Genomic DNA, 16,142 nt, shown 5'->3' with positions numbered 1-16,142 from the left:
CTTGGAATTCAATAGCTGCTGGGACTACTAGGCACTGAACTACTAGTTCAGAAGCTGAGAGGACTCCGAGAAAGGGACATGAGGGTCATGTGTGAAGAGGTCACCAGCCCCTGGGGGAACCCTCCTACGTCATGCCCTTTCTGCTGCTTTGACATGTCCCCGTCCCTGGTGGCCTCTCCTCATTCTCACTATATGGGCCCTGTGCACAATTTGGAAGACACTTAGGTTTACTTAGCAGCAGCAGCAGGACTGCGGAGGCTTCTGAGAAAGTACTCTGGGCATGGAGGAGGGTGGGGGTCAGAGGAGAATTAGAGAATGCTGGGCAGCCCTAAAGCTACCTTGGGGGCTAAGGCAGGTCTGTGCTAAGGAACAGAGGAGAGGCAATGGTCTCTCACCATGGGTGAGCTAGACGCCATGGCTGAGGGTGTTTTAGCCCTGGAGTAACAGCTGGGCTGGAGATAGCGCTGGGGCCCATGTGAGGGTAGACTTTGTGTGACTACTTTCTACCCCATGATAAAGATCAGAGGGGGTGTGCTAAGGCCAAAGGCTGGACTTTGGGCTTCTACTTATTTGCTTTTCTTCCTGAACTATGGAGACCTGGCTGCTTGCACTTGGGGAGGGGACAGGCTCCTTTCAGCAGGCACAGAACTTCTGCAAGTGTTTCCTTGGGCTCAATACCCTATTGTTGCTGTTGTCTGGTTTTGATTGGGGGTTTTAGAGACACTGTCTCTCACACTGTAGCCCAAGCTGACCTGGAACTCACTATGTAATCCAGGCTAGCCTCAAACACATGACAATCATCTTGCCTCGGCCTCCCGAGTACTGGGATTATAGGTCGATACCACCATACCTGCCTCCCAGAGCAGTTTTATGAGCTTTCCTTTTAAGTATTAATACTCTTCCTTCCCTCTTTTCAGATGGGGAAACCAAGGCATAGGTGAATTAGGTCACAGGGCTTTGGCAGTGGTAGAGACTGGAACCCAGTGTGCCTCAGAGCCTGATGGCATACAACCTTGGGGCCTGGTACCCTTACAGTTTAGGCAGCAACAGGGGCTTCTCACTTGGCTGCTCTGTTCTGAGCCCTACCCAGGGCTGGGTGGGCCTGGGAAGAGCAGGACCAGGGGCTAGGCTGGGGGATGTTATCACATTTGTCCAGAGTAGATGACATTTAATTTCTGTTCGAGTGACTCTTGAACGGAAGGTTCTGTGCCTTCCGTTTCCACAGTAAAGAGCCTTCCGCAGCGAAGGCTTCTGGAAGCCTAGCAAGTCTGGCAAAAATGAACTGTCTCAGAAAAGCCTCGCTTGCACTTCACACAGGAACCAACGAATCCTGCCACCCAAAGGCCTGTATCCATCCCCATCTGCCCAGGCCACACCTCTCTACTCTCTCCTGTCTTGGCTCACCTCCCTTCTTCACCCAAGTCCCTGCTCTGTGGAATGTTCTTCAAGCTGATATGGTGGAGGCTAAGATGATCTCATTTAAATCCCCATCCTGATGCATTATTCAGATACTAGGTGCATAAGCCTCCCAGGCCCGAGAGGATGTGGCAAACTTTTTACACCACCAGGAGGGGAGCACACACAGAATCAAAAGGCAGGGTTGGGGAGATGACTCAGTGGATAAAGTTCTTGCTGCACAAACATGAAGACCAGAGTTCAAATCCCACCTGCCTGTAACCCCCCCCCCACACACACACACACACACTAGGGAGGCAGAGACGGGATCCTGAGAGCAGGCTGGCTGGCTACACTAGCTGCGATCCATGAGCTCTGGGCTCGGCAAGAGACCCTGACTGAGAAAATAAATGGAAATAAGCGATCAAAGACAGCCAGTGTCGACTTTGGGTTGCCACACAGATGCACATGTACATGTACCTAAACACATGCGTGCTCACATACACACATGCATTCATATGTTAAAAAAAACAAAAACAAAAAAACAAAACCAAGAAGCCTAAGCTTATCCACATGAGCTCATACTCATACACCGTGACTAGGAACATGGTGTACTCTCTGTTGATACAATCAGGATGCAAGACCGCTTGCTGAACTGAATCCCCACTGAACCCCACTTACTAACTTGCCAGCATCTTTCTTTTTCTTTTTCTTTTTCCTTTTCTTTTTGAGATACAGTTTCTCTGTGTAGCCCTGGCTGTCCTCACAGAGATCTGCCTGCCTCTGCCTCCCGAGTACTGGGATTGAAGGCATAAGCTACTAGCTAGTGTCATTTTTCCTAACCTCGCTGTCCATCATTTTAATTCGTGTATGATGTGATGCACTTGCGTCCCATGTAGGAGGTTTTGAGAACCGACATTCCCTGGGAATACAATAAATGAAACCACCGTATATATTTATTCTTTGGAGTCTGGCCAGGCCTGTTATTTCTGAGGACTTAAGTGGTGGTTTTAGGAGACAGCAGCCTTGGCCCTAAGCCTTGCCGAGGTCCTTAACCTTCCTAGTGTGGCATTTGAAAGGCAGGCCTAGTAAGGAAAAATGGTCTGGATGGGAAATAGAGGGAGCTCACATTGTGAGCTACAAGCCCCTGCCCCCGCTCCCCTCCCCAGCATAAAACCTCCTTTACCCTTTTCCACATAAGGCTTGTTCTGAGGTGACACTCTGTGGGAAATGATTCTTGAAAGAATTTGCCATGCTGAGAAACTGCCCACAGCATTCCCACACATCTCAAGAGGAGGCAGAGGCCCAGCTACTCGAGAGCTAAGAACCACAACCGTTCTGGTGAGGTGTCCATGGGCGACATGGGCATTGTCTCCCTGGACAGAGCTCCCCCTCTGTCATTGGGCAATGTCCTTCCAGGCTGTCTCTCTTGTCTGAGAGGGAAACTAAGTGTGGGCCTTCAGCCCCCCTCACAACTCCAGGAGGTCCACCTCTGCCAAGCCAAGATTGGGAAAATCAATTAGGAGCTCATAAATTACCACCCAAAGCACTTGGAACCATTTGAAGAGTTAATCAAATGAGTTCATGACATTGACACCATCGGAGAAGTAATATTAAATTTCCTCTTAAACAGAGAAAGGCTTCTCTGGTTTTTTTTTTAATAAAAGGATTTTATATTATTTCACATAATTACCTCCTGTTAACATACTTGCCAGAATCCAAAAGGAAAAAAAAATCTGTTAAACTTGGATTATATCTGGTACATTAAGAAGTAAATTATATGAAAAACAAAACAAAACAAAACAAAAGTAAATTATAGGCAACAACAACAACAAAAATTTCTTGTCCAAGTTTTAATTTTAAAAAAAAATCCACAGATTTTATGTTGTGGTTGGCCTCATTTTGGTAGATTTAACATGCATAAAGACAAGGAATGACTTGAGGCAAATTGAAAATATGTATATACTTATATAAGGACACTCGTGCCAAATCCCAAATCCAGCAGTAGGTATTGTTCAGCTAACTGTTTATGCAACAGTGTTCTCACTCCCTCCTCTCAGAGAACACTCCAGACCCAACTCCGATAGGGTTGAGGAAGAAATGTGGTGTACATTGCATTTAAATTGGAACTAACTTTCCCCCAGGAACACAAATATCCACAGGTTTCTCTGAAAAGAGGGCAGAAGGTTTTCAAAAAAGTATGTGAGTGTGCGTATGTGTGTATGTATGAGTGTATGAGTGTGTGTGTGTGTGTGTGTGTGTGTGTGTGTGTGAGCATGCATGCACACATGCATGGTCAGAGGTGATGCTGGCTCTGCCGCTCTATCACTCTTCTCCTCAGTCCTTGAGACATCGTCTCTTATTGACCTGGAGCTGCTGGGCCTATAGTCAGCCAGCTCCAGTAATCCTCCTGTCTCTACCATCCCACAGTAATGGGCTAATAAGCTCATATGGTCGTGCTCAGCTTTGTACATGAGGCCTGAAAAAAAACTCATGGTTTTTTTTTTTTTTCAGCAGAACTAATTCTCTCCAGTACCAAGAGCAGATTTAAAAGAAAAAAGTCATAAAGCCAAATTAAGGTCAAAAATTTCTAGATCTTTGTGGCCCTGTCTATCTAGCTACTGCCCAATCCTCTCTCACACTGACCTGGCAGGCCTTGTCCTGTGTTTGATATATGACACATATGTAACTTGGAAGGTCAAGTCACGGAGAAAATGGTGCTACTCCCACTTCACTAATGACCCCAGAGTGTCCTTAAGGTCACTGGCTCAGCCAGAGCCAAGTCCAGGCTGAAGGGAAGTACAGGGCCCTTGCTCTCCCACTGGGATGGGAGTGGGAGGGAGCTGCCCTCTGCCTCTGTGGGCAGGCAGGAGGAAGGAATTTCCCTCAGGCTGCATCAGAGCTGCATCCCTGCACAGCCTCTTACATGGTCTTGGGCCTGCTCACCAGGCATCTTTTTCCTAAAGACGCTATGCCAGCTTTGGGCCGCCTACAGACTGGAAGCCCATGATTTCCCAGCAAGCACAGGGCCTAGGCCTGACTGCTGCCCCAGAGGCCTGTAGGATAGATGACACACAACTGCTCCAGGGCCCCCAGGAAGGCAGCCCTCGGTTTCAGGGTGAGTACCTCCTGCATACATGATGACCCTAAAGCAGAACTTGTGTGGGATTTGGGGTGATTTCTCCCTCCGTGTGCTGATGTCATGCGCACATAGCAGAGACACTGAGACGACGGTCACTTACAAAGAAAACAAGGTCAGACATAATTTCACTGCACTACCACAAGCACACAGCCAGTGTCAATCATGTGTCTTTCTAGAAACACAGAATTACCACATACATGTGGCTTCATAACCTCTGGTCTCTTCTCCCCAATGACCTCCTCCTCCTTCCTCTTGAGATGGGGGTCCCACTCTAGACCCCTAGATGGCCTGGAGCTTGCTATGTAGACCAGGCTGGTTTCCACATGTGCTATGTGTACTAAGTACACAAGTATTATGACATGCACCCCACAAAGTAAATAAAATGTAAAAACATATATATCTATAAACAATATAAAAATCTGGGTTGCATTCCCACATGGAATGACAGTTTGCTGTCCCATATCAGAGGGGGCACCGGCTCTTTAGTGTACTGCAGTCCCCACTACTCCCTAACACTTCTTCTTTACCACTAATAGTCAAGTTATTGTTTGTTCTTTAGTATCCATCTACTTCCTTCCTCTATGCTAATTATGTCATCGACCTGTCTGCTTTGTGAAGGTGCCGGCATTGGCTTCTGTTTCTCTGAGAAGGATGCTCTCACAGGCCAAGAAGCCTTCAAAACTGGCATTTGATTCCTCCGGTCCAAATCTTTAAGGATGAAGCTGTAGCAGGAATCTGGAAGCCTGTCTTGACAGCCTGCCCAGCTCTCATTATGACAGTTAGCCTGTGATTGATATGGTATGTCATGGAGACCTTGGCAGTTAATCTCTGGGTCGAATCTATGGAGACCAAACAGAGCAGATCTTTCTTCCCCTTTTGGCTGTGATCTGGTACACAGGCTCTCCCTGCCTCTAGAAGAACGACAGGTTTGGGAGCTGTGTGGTTGGGGTTTGGGGGTGCACAGGCCGTCTTCAGGATTTGGAAAGATTACAGGTCTGTGGTTTCTGGACAGCCCTGTGCTTTGTTCTCTTTCCTGCACCGCGCTGGAAGATAATAGATCCCAGAACCCCTTCTGTGTGCCAAGCCGCTCTGGGTACACAACGCCACTTCCTCTTCTGTCTGGAAACGCAGCCAAAGCTATAATGCAGGGCCGGGCCAGGGACGGTTCCTCCGCAGCCTAATGAGGGGAAAGAGGCCTTACCAAGGGTGCAGTCAGCTTTAATGGTCAGAGGAGGCCGACCAGAGGATCCACAATGGAACAGACTCCAGCATCTCCTTAAGATCACGTCTTTCCAAGTCCCTTAGCGACAAGCAGGACTCAGAGGAATTTAAGCCACAGTATTTAGGAATATGATGCCAGACTTGAAATAAGATGAGTGGGTGCCATGGGGGTGCACTGAGCAGCACATCTTTGTAATTAAGGCTGCTGTGGGCCTCAAGGAAAGTTGTTAAATATGGTCTTAGGAGATGGAGGAGTCTGGGCTGGCTCCTACAAGGGAAACTTCGGTCAGGCCTTGCAATATGGCCACCCTATCCCCGGAAATCCCAGCAGGCAGGGCCAAGAATCAAGCGCAGGTCTCACCAACTACCCTGGGGGAGGAGTCATGGGCCACTCTGAGTCCTGTCTGCACATTCCTCCCCTGCACGGAGTCAGGTCAGCAGAGCCTCAACCCTGCCTCCAAAGCCCTGGTTGAGTTCCCAGCCAGGCTGCACAGGCTTTTGCCATTCGTACCTCTTATTCATCCATTCATCCATTCACCCCTCAATCCATCCATTTACTTTAGAGATCAAGGAGACCTGGGAAACCTGCATGCAGGTAGTCCAAGTGTTTCCTCTCCCAGGCCTGGATCTGCGTCAGGAACCAATGCCCTGTTCCTGTATCAGTGAGAAGACGGAAGGTGTTTGGGGTATCCTTACAACTCTTCTCTTGACTCTTCAGCCACATGTCAGTCAATTATGATTGTCAGCAAGCATAGACTCTCCTGGGATCTTGTTAAAATGTCGGCTCTCAGGCCCCTGCTGTGGCCCAGTGTATAAACCCAGAATCTGTATTTTCAGCTGCTATGGATGACTCCAGGAGAGCTGGCCTTTACAAATACACTGGCAGGCTCCAAAGCAGAGTCCCTCTGCCCCATGTGGTTCTCACTCCAGGAATGAGTCTGTCATAAGGAAGAAATCTCGGAGCCTCGCCTCCCCCATCCTCATGGGCAGACACTGTTAGCTACTGATCTTTTCCTGTACCTATTGTGAACTTGGAAGAACTGAATCCCTGACACAATGGGTTTGGTCTTTTCACTGCCCTTAAAATTTTTTAAATTTTTCTTAAGAGACTAGGGTCTCATTCTCAACTCTTAGATTCCTGGTCTGAAACATCCTCCCAGAATATTTAGGAACATAGGCATGTACCCCTGAGCCCAGCACTTTTGAAAATTGAATCACAGGGAATCACAAACACACACAAAGAGAAACAGTAGCTATTTTGCAACCATCATCCAGAGTCAATCACCACCCCTCACCAATCCTGCTTCACACACACTTCCACCAACACCCCTAGCCTCCAATACTGTAATTCTTGCATTTATCTAACTATATTTTGATATTTTTTATTTTATATGTGTACATACCATAGTGCATGTGTGAAAGCCAGAGACAACCCTCTGCAGTCTGTTTCCTTCGTCTTCCATGTGGCTCCTGGTAACTGAACTCAGGTCTTCAGGCTTATACAGCAAGCCTTTATACCTGCTGAGGCATCTTGCTGGCCCTCCAACTATAATGTTTATGATGCAAATTCTAGATATTACATTATTCATCTGTTAGTATGTTAGCATTTTACCATTTTTTTTTTTTTTTGAGACAGGGTTTCTCTGTGTAGCCCTGGCTGTACTAGAATTCGCTCTGTAGACCAGGTTGGACTCAAACTCAGATATCTGCTTACTTCTGCTTCTCAAGAGCTGGGATTAACTGTCATTATGTCCAGCTTAAAGATTTATTTTTAATCGTGTGTGTGTGTGTGTGTGTGTGTGTGTGTGTATGTGTGTGTGTTGTGTATGTATTTGTGTGTGTGTGCATTTGTCTGTGTATGTGCATTTGTGTGTGTGTGTGCATTTGTGTGTGTATGTCTGTGTGCATTTGTGTATGTGTGTGTGCATTTGTCTATGTGTGTGTTGTGTGTGTGTAGAATGCACATAAGAGCGGGTGTTAACAACATCTAGAAGAGGATAATAGATACCTTCGGAGCTCAAGTCACAGTCACTTGTGCCCCACCTGACATGTAGGTACTGGGAACTGAACTTAGGTTCTCTGAAGGAACAGCACAGGCTCTGAACTGCTGAGTCATCTCTCTAGACTGTGAATTTGTTTTAAGTATCATCACCATGTGTTTAATGTGTTCGAATCCACTGAGTTATTTTTAGTATGTATGTCCAGAATGTCCTTTTCTGAGAAGCTCAAGCCTTCCAAATCATATTCTGAGCAGTACTTGATCCTGATGTTCTCCAAGGGTCCCAGCCTTTCTGATAGTCTTTCATTTCTTCCATCACAATGTTGTCTCCACCACCCTCCCTCTCAGCAGATGAGTACTGCATGTGCTGAACATCTTTATCACTTCTCTCATATGTAACGTGGGGACAATGGCAGCTTTCATAGGCTTAAGACTGAGTGAGTGACTTTAAAGAAATTGGAACAATGGAGCTTGTCTCAAAACAAGTGCTGTGTAAGTATGATCGATCTCCTTCAGTACTCACAGAACAGGGGTTCCAGGCCCTCAGGGTACCGAAGTCCATGGATGTTCAAGTCCCTCCTATAAAATGGCATAGCTGGAGTGGAGAAGCAGCTAGGTTGGGTGAGAACTTGCCTATCGTGCATAGAGCCCTGGATTTCATCCCTATAAACTGGGCATGGTGGTATAGGCCTTTAATGTCAGCACTATGCAGGTGGAGGCTAACGACAAGAAATTCAGCATCATCATTCTATACATAGTAACTTTGATGCCAGTGTGGGCTACAAGAGACCCAATCTCAAAAGGGGCTGGGGCACAATATTTGCATATGAACTCCACACATCCCCCTGGGGACTTTAAATCATCTCTGGGTTACTTGTAATAGTAGATACAGTATTTGTAGTGTGCGAACAGCAGTTAATTAGGGAGTAATTAATCAAGAGGAAAACCTGTGCAGGTTCAGATCAGGCACTCACTTGAGTGTTTTGATCCTTGGTTGGTTGAGTCTTTGGACTTGGAGCTGTGTGGGTGAGCAGCTACTTGTCAAATCAACAAGATTCCCTGGGGACAGTGGAAACATTTCTTCCATATCCCACCAGCACCATCCCTAGTTTTCAACCTGCAGGCACACCTTTTGACCCCCTGAGAGGATAAGGCAGCCATAGCCAGACTTCACGCATGAGAGCCATGAATATGATCCCAAGTATCCTAAGGAGTTGGCTGATCCTCACACAGACAAACTTCCCTTCCACCCCAAGGCTTCACAAGTCCTGCTTCTGGGTGAGGCTGTCAGAAACAAACCACACCCACTCTAGACTCAGCCGTGCGCCCTTTCTGCTGGACAGCTGCTTCCTGCAGATTTCGAGAGAGCCAGAGCCCTACTCAAGCTCGAAATGTCCCAAGATAGCAAGTTCCTGTCAGATAAAGAAAAAAAGCAGGCAGCAGAGAAATTGGACCTAATAAAAATAAAAAACAAGGGGCGAGTGGGGACAGGCTGCCTAGACTGGACTACTCTTGGGTTTGCCATAAATCTGCGTATGCTTCCCGAGGTTTTTTGCTGCATGAACACTGGAATGTTGGGGAGTGTCGTTTAACTGTCATCATGGCCTTTCTCACTTACCTGTGTGTGGCTTGGGGTGAGCAAGAAGGGGGCATAGCAGGCAAGGACACGCCCACCAAATTAAGCTTTGCTTATCACCTCCTCTATAATGCCCAGCATTCCCTGCTAACCCCTCTCCGACCCTCTCTCATGCAGAAAGGAAAGAACCTCCCTTGGCTCCAAAATGGCATCAGGCGACACAAAGACAAGCATCAAGCATGCCCACCCCTGTGCCGAGAGGTTGTCCCTGCAGGAGGAAGAGGGAGATGCTGAGGACTACTGTACCCCTGGAGCCTTCGAGCTGGAGCGTCTCTTCTGGAAGGGCAGCCCCCAGTATACACACGTCAACGAGGTCTGGCCTCGGCTCCACATTGGCGATGAGTAAGTTCCAGGCTCAGCCTTACGTTGCTGTTGCCCTGGGGAATTCAGTGTCTCTCCGTCACTCTCTACCAATGCCTCATGACAGGCCTGGCCTTCCTGGTCAGCTGGTCTATGAGAAGTATATTAGTGCTCATCTCCACTTTACAGAACACCCAGAAAAGAGCCGTAAGCAAGGTAGGCTCATTTTTCTCTTGTGCATAAGTCCAAATGAGGCTAGCTGGAGCTAGCATAGTGCCTGAAGGGGTCCAGAGACAACTTCTTCAAGGTTGTTCAGGACCTAGAATGCTCACAGGGCTCTGCTATGCCCCCCAGGACCCAGACAACAGGGAGTTAGGGGAAGGGAAGTAAAAAAGGGCAGCTTTCCAAGGGGAAGCCTAGCCTAAGATTTCTCCTGCACCTAGCTGCAAGAGAGCCGGAAAGTATAGTCTTATGTTTTACCCATTAACAACAGTAGGAATAGGAGCTTGGCATAGAAGTACCCTAGAATATGAGTCTGAAAAACAGTAAATCAAAATCCCAGCTCACTGTCCCTTTTATAGGACTTACAATCTATTTTCCCACTTCACACATAGGTGAGAAATGTCTGTGGTAGGTGGTGATGATCATGGCCACCATTTAGGGGCCACTGTATGGTAGGCACTATGTTTAGTACCCTGCAAACATGACCTCATTTTTGGTTTTCATGATAACCCAATGAAGGAGACTATCTCAAGGAAAGGAAAGTGAGTCACAGAGCTATTTAGTAAGCACCCTATACCCTAAACCTTGGTGAGAGAGAGAGCTGAGGTCAGTGACCTCTACTTCGATCACCCCCATCCTTCTCAACTGCAACTAGATGGGAGCTCAGAAAGACAAAGGTAAACTACTCAGCATGAGCAGTAGCCCTTGCCTTAGTTTTTCCCCTTAACCTTTTTTTCTTTTTCTTTTTCTTTTTTTTAAGGTGTAGGAAGTTAGGAAAATTGCGTGCTGTTTCCTACTAAAGTAAATTAAGTAGAGGGTCAGAAAAACAAACTGCAAGCCAAACAAGGCGCTGCCTTGCTATAACCCTAGTACTTCAGAGGTAGAGACAGGAAGATTGGGGGTTCAAGCTGAGTCGTGGCTATAGAGTGAATTCGAGGCTAGCCTGGGCTTATAAAATGCTGTCTCAAACAAAACAAACATGCAATCTTTCTTTTTCCACTCTTAATTCTTCCAATAACAAGTATTAAATTGGGGTTTTTTAAAAAGCATTTTTATTGTGTATGTGTGTGTGGGCATACATGTGCAAACCACAATGTATACTTGGAGGTCAGAGGATAATTAGCGGGAGTTGGTTCTGTCGCCTCCATGTGGGAACCAGAGATTCTGAAGTCTTTGCAGCAGGCACCTTTACCCACTGAGCCATCCTGCTAGCCCACCTATATTAAATTCACATGCTATGTTTCCTTTCTGTGTACGATTTCAAAGGTTAAAAAAAAATCATACATGCATACACACACATACAAGGCACTTTCATTTCTTTTAACAGATTGATTTTTCTAAAGATTTTCTTTCATTATGTATATACACGGATGCCTTCAGGGAGGGGTGCATTTGAGTGCAGGTGCTCTGCCTACCAGCCTCTATTGGACCAGGGTGTCAGAGGTCTCAGATCCCCTGGAGCCGTAGTTATGGGTAGTTGTAAGCTCTCCAAAGTGGGTGCTGTGAACCACTGGAGTCTTCTACAAGAGCAGTGTGAACTGCTGAGCTATCTCTTTAGCTCAAAACACAAATGGGTGTTTTGTTGTGTTTGTCGAGACAGGGTCTCAGTAGCTCAGGCTTAAATGGTTTCTTCTTTAAAAAAACAATTTCTACCATGTATGCTGTTCTGCATTTTTAATATTCCACAGTACAACTATGGTACAATTTGTCCTGTCATTCCCCGTCGAGAACATTAGGGAAACTTAGGCAAGGGGTACACAGAACTCGATGTACTGTTTTCTCTTAGAATCCAGCTCTACTGGGATATACCATAAACCCCATCCTCTTAAATTGTACAATTCAAGGATTTTATGATATTCGCTGAGTTGTGCAACCACTGCCTGCACATCTAACTACAGAACGTTTTTACCACCTCAAGAGGAAACCAGGATCCATTAAGCAGTCACTTCTTACTCCCATCTTCCTCAGGGCCCCTGCAGCCAACAGGCCACCTTCTGCCCTTATATACTGGCCTAATCTAGACATTGCACATCAATGGAATCGCACGATCTGGTGGGCTTTGGGACTGGCCTGTTTTCCCTCCGCTTATTCTTGTCGGTTCACTCACGCTGTAGCGTGTGTCATGCTCTGTTCTCTTTTATTGCCAAACAACCTCTGTGCTATATTTGTGAATCTTTCATAAGTCAAATTTAGCTGTCGTCAAGGAGGAGTGCATGTACTCTGAAAGGTAACTCATAGGTCCAGGTATCAATACATAAGGATCTGAGCTCAATACTGTTTGTACATAAGACTGACAGAAAACAACGTGAGGCTGGGACCATGGGTGGTAGAAAGTACATCTTCAGAAGGTCTGGGATTAATCCAAATCCTACCACTATGCAGTCAGCTTAGACTTAGCGAAACAGGCCACTCCCACATCTCAGTTGCCTTCAACACAGCAGCTTATTTCTCAACGTTACAGTTCACAGTGGGTCTACCTCAGGCTCTGTGTTTCATGTTCCATGGCCACTAGGGTACTGCTGGGATATTTTTCTCTTGCAGCAGAAAGAAAAGAAAGGCATGGTTAAACCCTGACCTGACTCGGATGTGGCACATGCCACGTTTGTTTTATTTTTGCTTATAAGGAACCCTCACATAGCTCAGTCTGGCTTTCTGACTCTGACTCTTCCTGCCTCTCCTCCCAAGTGCTGAGATCACAGGCATGTGCCTCCCCCAGTTCCCAGCTCACACGTGCCATTTTTATCCATATTTCATTGGGTCAAGTAAGTCCACATCAAAACATCCTGTTGACAGGGTCAGGAAAGTGGAAGCCACCCTGGGGAGGGAGAAGGAACATTCTAAACAATAGTACAAGCTAACATTGCTCCCTGGAATGATGCAGTAGCTTTGGGACAGGGTCTTTTACCTTTCTGGACCTATGTCCTCTCTTCTAACACAGCTACTGAGAGGCTTCAAAGCCCAAAAGAAAGCATTTTAGATGTAATCAACCAACAGACAGACTCAAACATCATTGTTACTACTGTTAGTGAAACATCCAAAAACATCGGTGCAGGTCAGCCCGTAGGAGGCCGACTGCCAGGGAAAGAAGGGCCGCTTTCAGGGAAGCACCGTGAGTGACTGAGAACGGACACATTCTGCTGTGCCAAACAATGGCAGCTGCTTATTTCCTTGACCTCTGAACATAACCTTGCTGCTTTCAACCAAGACAATGTCACCACCCTTTCGATACAATCCATCTATGTTTAATCAAGTCCCAACACACACACACACACACACATACACACACACACACACATACATACATATACACATAGATATACATACATACACACACGCATACACATATACACACATACACTCACACAGATATACACATGCACACACACATACATACACATGCACATGCATACACACACATATATATACACATGCACACACTCACACAGATATACACACATGCACACACATATATAAATGTATATACATACATGTACACACATACACACACACACACACATACATGCACTATAGTCACTCACTGACCAGGCAGCTCTAGGTCAGTTGTATGTGATCTGACCATAGCAGAGAATAGAAGCCAGCTCAGTCTCATGCTTGACCCTGGTCCTGGACTTGGTATGATGCCCACTTATCAAGCTTCACAAACTCCAAAGGGCCATGGAGTTCTCAGCCAAGCAACCAGGTGAGGCTCTAACCCCAGCTGCATGCTGACAGTAGAAAGCCTGAGTTTCTTGGTCTCCCTGGAGGTATTGCCCAAAGCCCAAAGCAGGTTCCACAGGCATAAAGCCTCAGTTTTCATTTAACATGAGTCCCTACCCACCTATAAAGCACCTAAGATTTTGAAAGCCAGATGCCAGACTCCGGAGGACAGTGTGGAAGGCATTCCAGACTCAGGAGTAAGAATAGATGGATATTCTTGGGATACTAAGCCCATCCACTATCTGGAGCCTAGGCTTGGCTCTTGGGCCAGGGTTACCCCAAGAAGAGGTTCATTCTTTCTCCCCCAGGCCCTCTTTTTGGAGACCTGTGCATGGCTGAGTTCTCAGTGTCAGGTTTCTGTAGGGCTTCAGCCTGGCCATTGAGCTCTCTGAGCTTCGGTTTCCTCATCTATTAGATTTAGGATTTAAGATGTTAAGACCTATCAGAGCTTATTGCAATGCCCAGCACACTCAATTATGAACCATTACCAACAAGAAATTGGACAGAATGTGAAGAAAGTACAGGTTAAGCACTAAATTTTGTTGCAAGGGGAGAGTCCTCCTAGCCTCCTAGGACAGTCTGGAGACAGAAACCAACACACAGCAACCACCTCTCATGACATCTTATGTGGAGCCCAGCAGAATGTGGGAAGAGGGCCCCTCAGCACCTCCCCAGACACTCTCCTGGCTTCCCAGCCTAAGGCTTGTCCTCAGAAGAATGCCTACGAACCTGTGAGTTTCAGGATGTCTAAGCATGTTTTCAGTTTCAGGTTGTCCTAAGGGGTTCAGCCCCAGAAAAACCTCAAGTCCCCACAATACATTAGCCCCACAGGTCTGCTGGGTCTGTAGAAGATTGGAGAATGGGCCAGCGAGCCACCTTGTAGATGTCCCCAAGGGGAACTCTCCCTCATTTGCCACCTATTTCCCATAACTTGGTAGGGGACTAAACCTGCCCCAGCAGGAAGCACAGGCTCCTGGAGCGTGGAGAAAGGCCTCCGCCCTTCCACATGCAGGGTACATAGTTCAAGTTCCCATTGTGTGTGGCCGCTGTCTGGCCTTTGGCAAAACATTTTATTGTTCTAGGACTCGGTTTCTTTATTTATTAAATAAAGGATGATTTCAAAAGTCCCTGTCTGGCTGTAACATACAGTTCTTTTAAAATTGTCCTATTTAATAAATTAGGCTTTATTAGGTTCAAGCACATACTTGTGTTATTACTCTTAAGTCATTTAAATTAGATTCAAATTAGGTTAACCAAGTGTTACCCTCCAGAGAGCCAGGGACTAGGAGATAAGAATAATTCATAGCCTCTTATCAATCAGCAGCCCCTAAATGGGTGCTTCAAGAACCGCTTGAGCATGCTTGAAAAGCGCTGCACTTCTGTAATTTAAATATTCTCACTTTAATCTCCTTCACATCTTTCATTTGCTTAGCAAAACCTTTCTTTCTTTCCTTTTTCTCTCCACATAGTCAGCAAGAAGGGCACTGTCTTACCACCGTGAAAGAACTGCACAAATCCTAGGCAGGGTAGCAGCTGATAATGATGAGTTGACATGGAGTAATTGAGAAATTTCTCTCCTCACCGTGGTGTCCCTTCGCTCTTAGAGTATGCTGCCTGTAAGATGGCTGGGGCCCAAGGCAACTCCCACCAAAGCCTTGTTTCAGGGGGCCATCAACAACCCAAAACCCTTCTCAAAGAGCCAGGTCCCTTATAGGCAAATGCCTGTGCCCAGCTGATTCCTTTGCTCCCAGCCAGCTAGTAATCTATCTATCTCCTGGGCCTGCCGCTGGGGAAACTGGGAAGGGAGGAGGGGGCCTCCCTTAGATGTGTCTGGAAGGCTGAGACTCTCCTCCCACACACCGACACAAAATTGTTATGGCCTCAAAGTACCAAGCAAAGCTGACACTTGACCTGCTACTCCAAGGTGAGGTGTGGCCAGGGTAGGATGCAGCAAAATGTGCCAGCGTTAACAATTTCACAGGCTGCATATGTCCCAGAAGAGCCAGAAAACCTGAGCTTTGAACCTTCCAATTATTGCAAGTGGACACTAGTCAGGGATAGCCAGAGAAAGAGGCCTGAAGCCTCGGCCAGGGCTTCTCATGCTAGATTAAGCTTTCTCTGGCAAGGTTTGAACAACGTGAAAGACTTTTACTGTATGGTGAGCCAACGTCCTACTTTAATTACCAATACGTTAAGTTTCAAACATGGGCTTCCAGCATTTACTCTCCCTCCTTTCTTGAACTCCATCTTGGGGAACAAATTGTGGGGAGTGAAGCAGCCTGGGAAAAGGTTTCTAGTTTTTTTGTTTGGTTTGGTTTTTTTGAGACAGGGCTTCTCTGTATAGCCCTGGCTGTCCTAGAACTCACTCTGTAGACCAGGTTGGCCTTGCATTTAGAGATATACCTCTGTCTCCTGAGTGCTGGGATTAAAGGCATGCACCACCACAACTGGCTAAGGTTTCTGTTTTCTAACAAAGGGTATTGTTGTGTAACCTTTCCTTCTGCCTCAAT

General features: G+C 46.6%; 2 protein-coding genes across 5 annotated transcripts in view; one reads left to right on the top strand and one right to left on the bottom strand.

Moving 5' to 3' along the window:
- Positions 1-16,142, top strand: part of Dupd1 (dual specificity phosphatase and pro isomerase domain containing 1) — a 36,546-nt gene that overhangs the window by 737 nt on the left and 19,667 nt on the right. Inside the window, exons 1-2 of one of the 3 annotated variants that reach the window (XM_031362756.1) lie at positions 9,227-9,391; positions 9,511-9,735. In XM_031362756.1, the coding sequence (XP_031218616.1) occupies positions 9,539-9,735 (197 nt within the window). In that variant the 5' untranslated portion in view covers positions 9,227-9,391; positions 9,511-9,538. Of the gene's footprint in view, positions 1-9,226; positions 9,416-9,510; positions 9,736-16,142 lie in introns of those variants that run through there. The other 2 variants (XM_031362753.1, XM_031362754.1) reach the window with 2 other exon arrangements.
- On the bottom strand, positions 3,237-9,307 carry LOC116085278. Of its 2 annotated transcripts, XR_004116474.1 has the most exons (3): positions 8,281-9,307; positions 7,162-7,327; positions 3,237-5,714 (listed from the first exon to the last, which is right to left on the bottom strand). XR_004116474.1 is itself a non-coding variant. In XM_031362752.1 (2 exons), the coding sequence occupies exons 1-2, from the start codon at positions 8,317-8,319 to the stop codon at positions 5,079-5,081; spliced, it is 675 nt and encodes a 224-aa protein (XP_031218612.1). In that variant the 5' UTR covers positions 8,320-9,307; the 3' UTR covers positions 3,237-5,078. The 2 variants fall into 2 exon arrangements, 1 of the variants encoding a protein (XP_031218612.1); XM_031362752.1 differs by lacking the exon at positions 7,162-7,327.

The sequence above is a fragment of the Mastomys coucha genome, unplaced genomic scaffold (assembly GCF_008632895.1).
Source record: "Mastomys coucha isolate ucsf_1 unplaced genomic scaffold, UCSF_Mcou_1 pScaffold9, whole genome shotgun sequence".
NCBI lineage: Eukaryota > Metazoa > Chordata > Mammalia > Rodentia > Muridae > Mastomys > Mastomys coucha.
The sequence above is the reverse complement of the archived record's forward strand: the minus strand, read 5'-3'. Positions and strand labels throughout refer to the sequence as shown.

Bases quoted from the DNA above. Each gene is read 5' to 3' on its own strand.
- LOC116085278 (XM_031362752.1), bottom strand. From the start codon at position 8,319: ATGGACTTCGGTACCCTGAGGGCCTGGAACCCCTGTTCT. The intron at 5,715-8,280 runs GTGAGTACTGAA...TCCCCTCATTAG, and splicing joins GGGCCTGGAACCCCTGTTCT to GCTGCGGAGGAACCGTCCCT.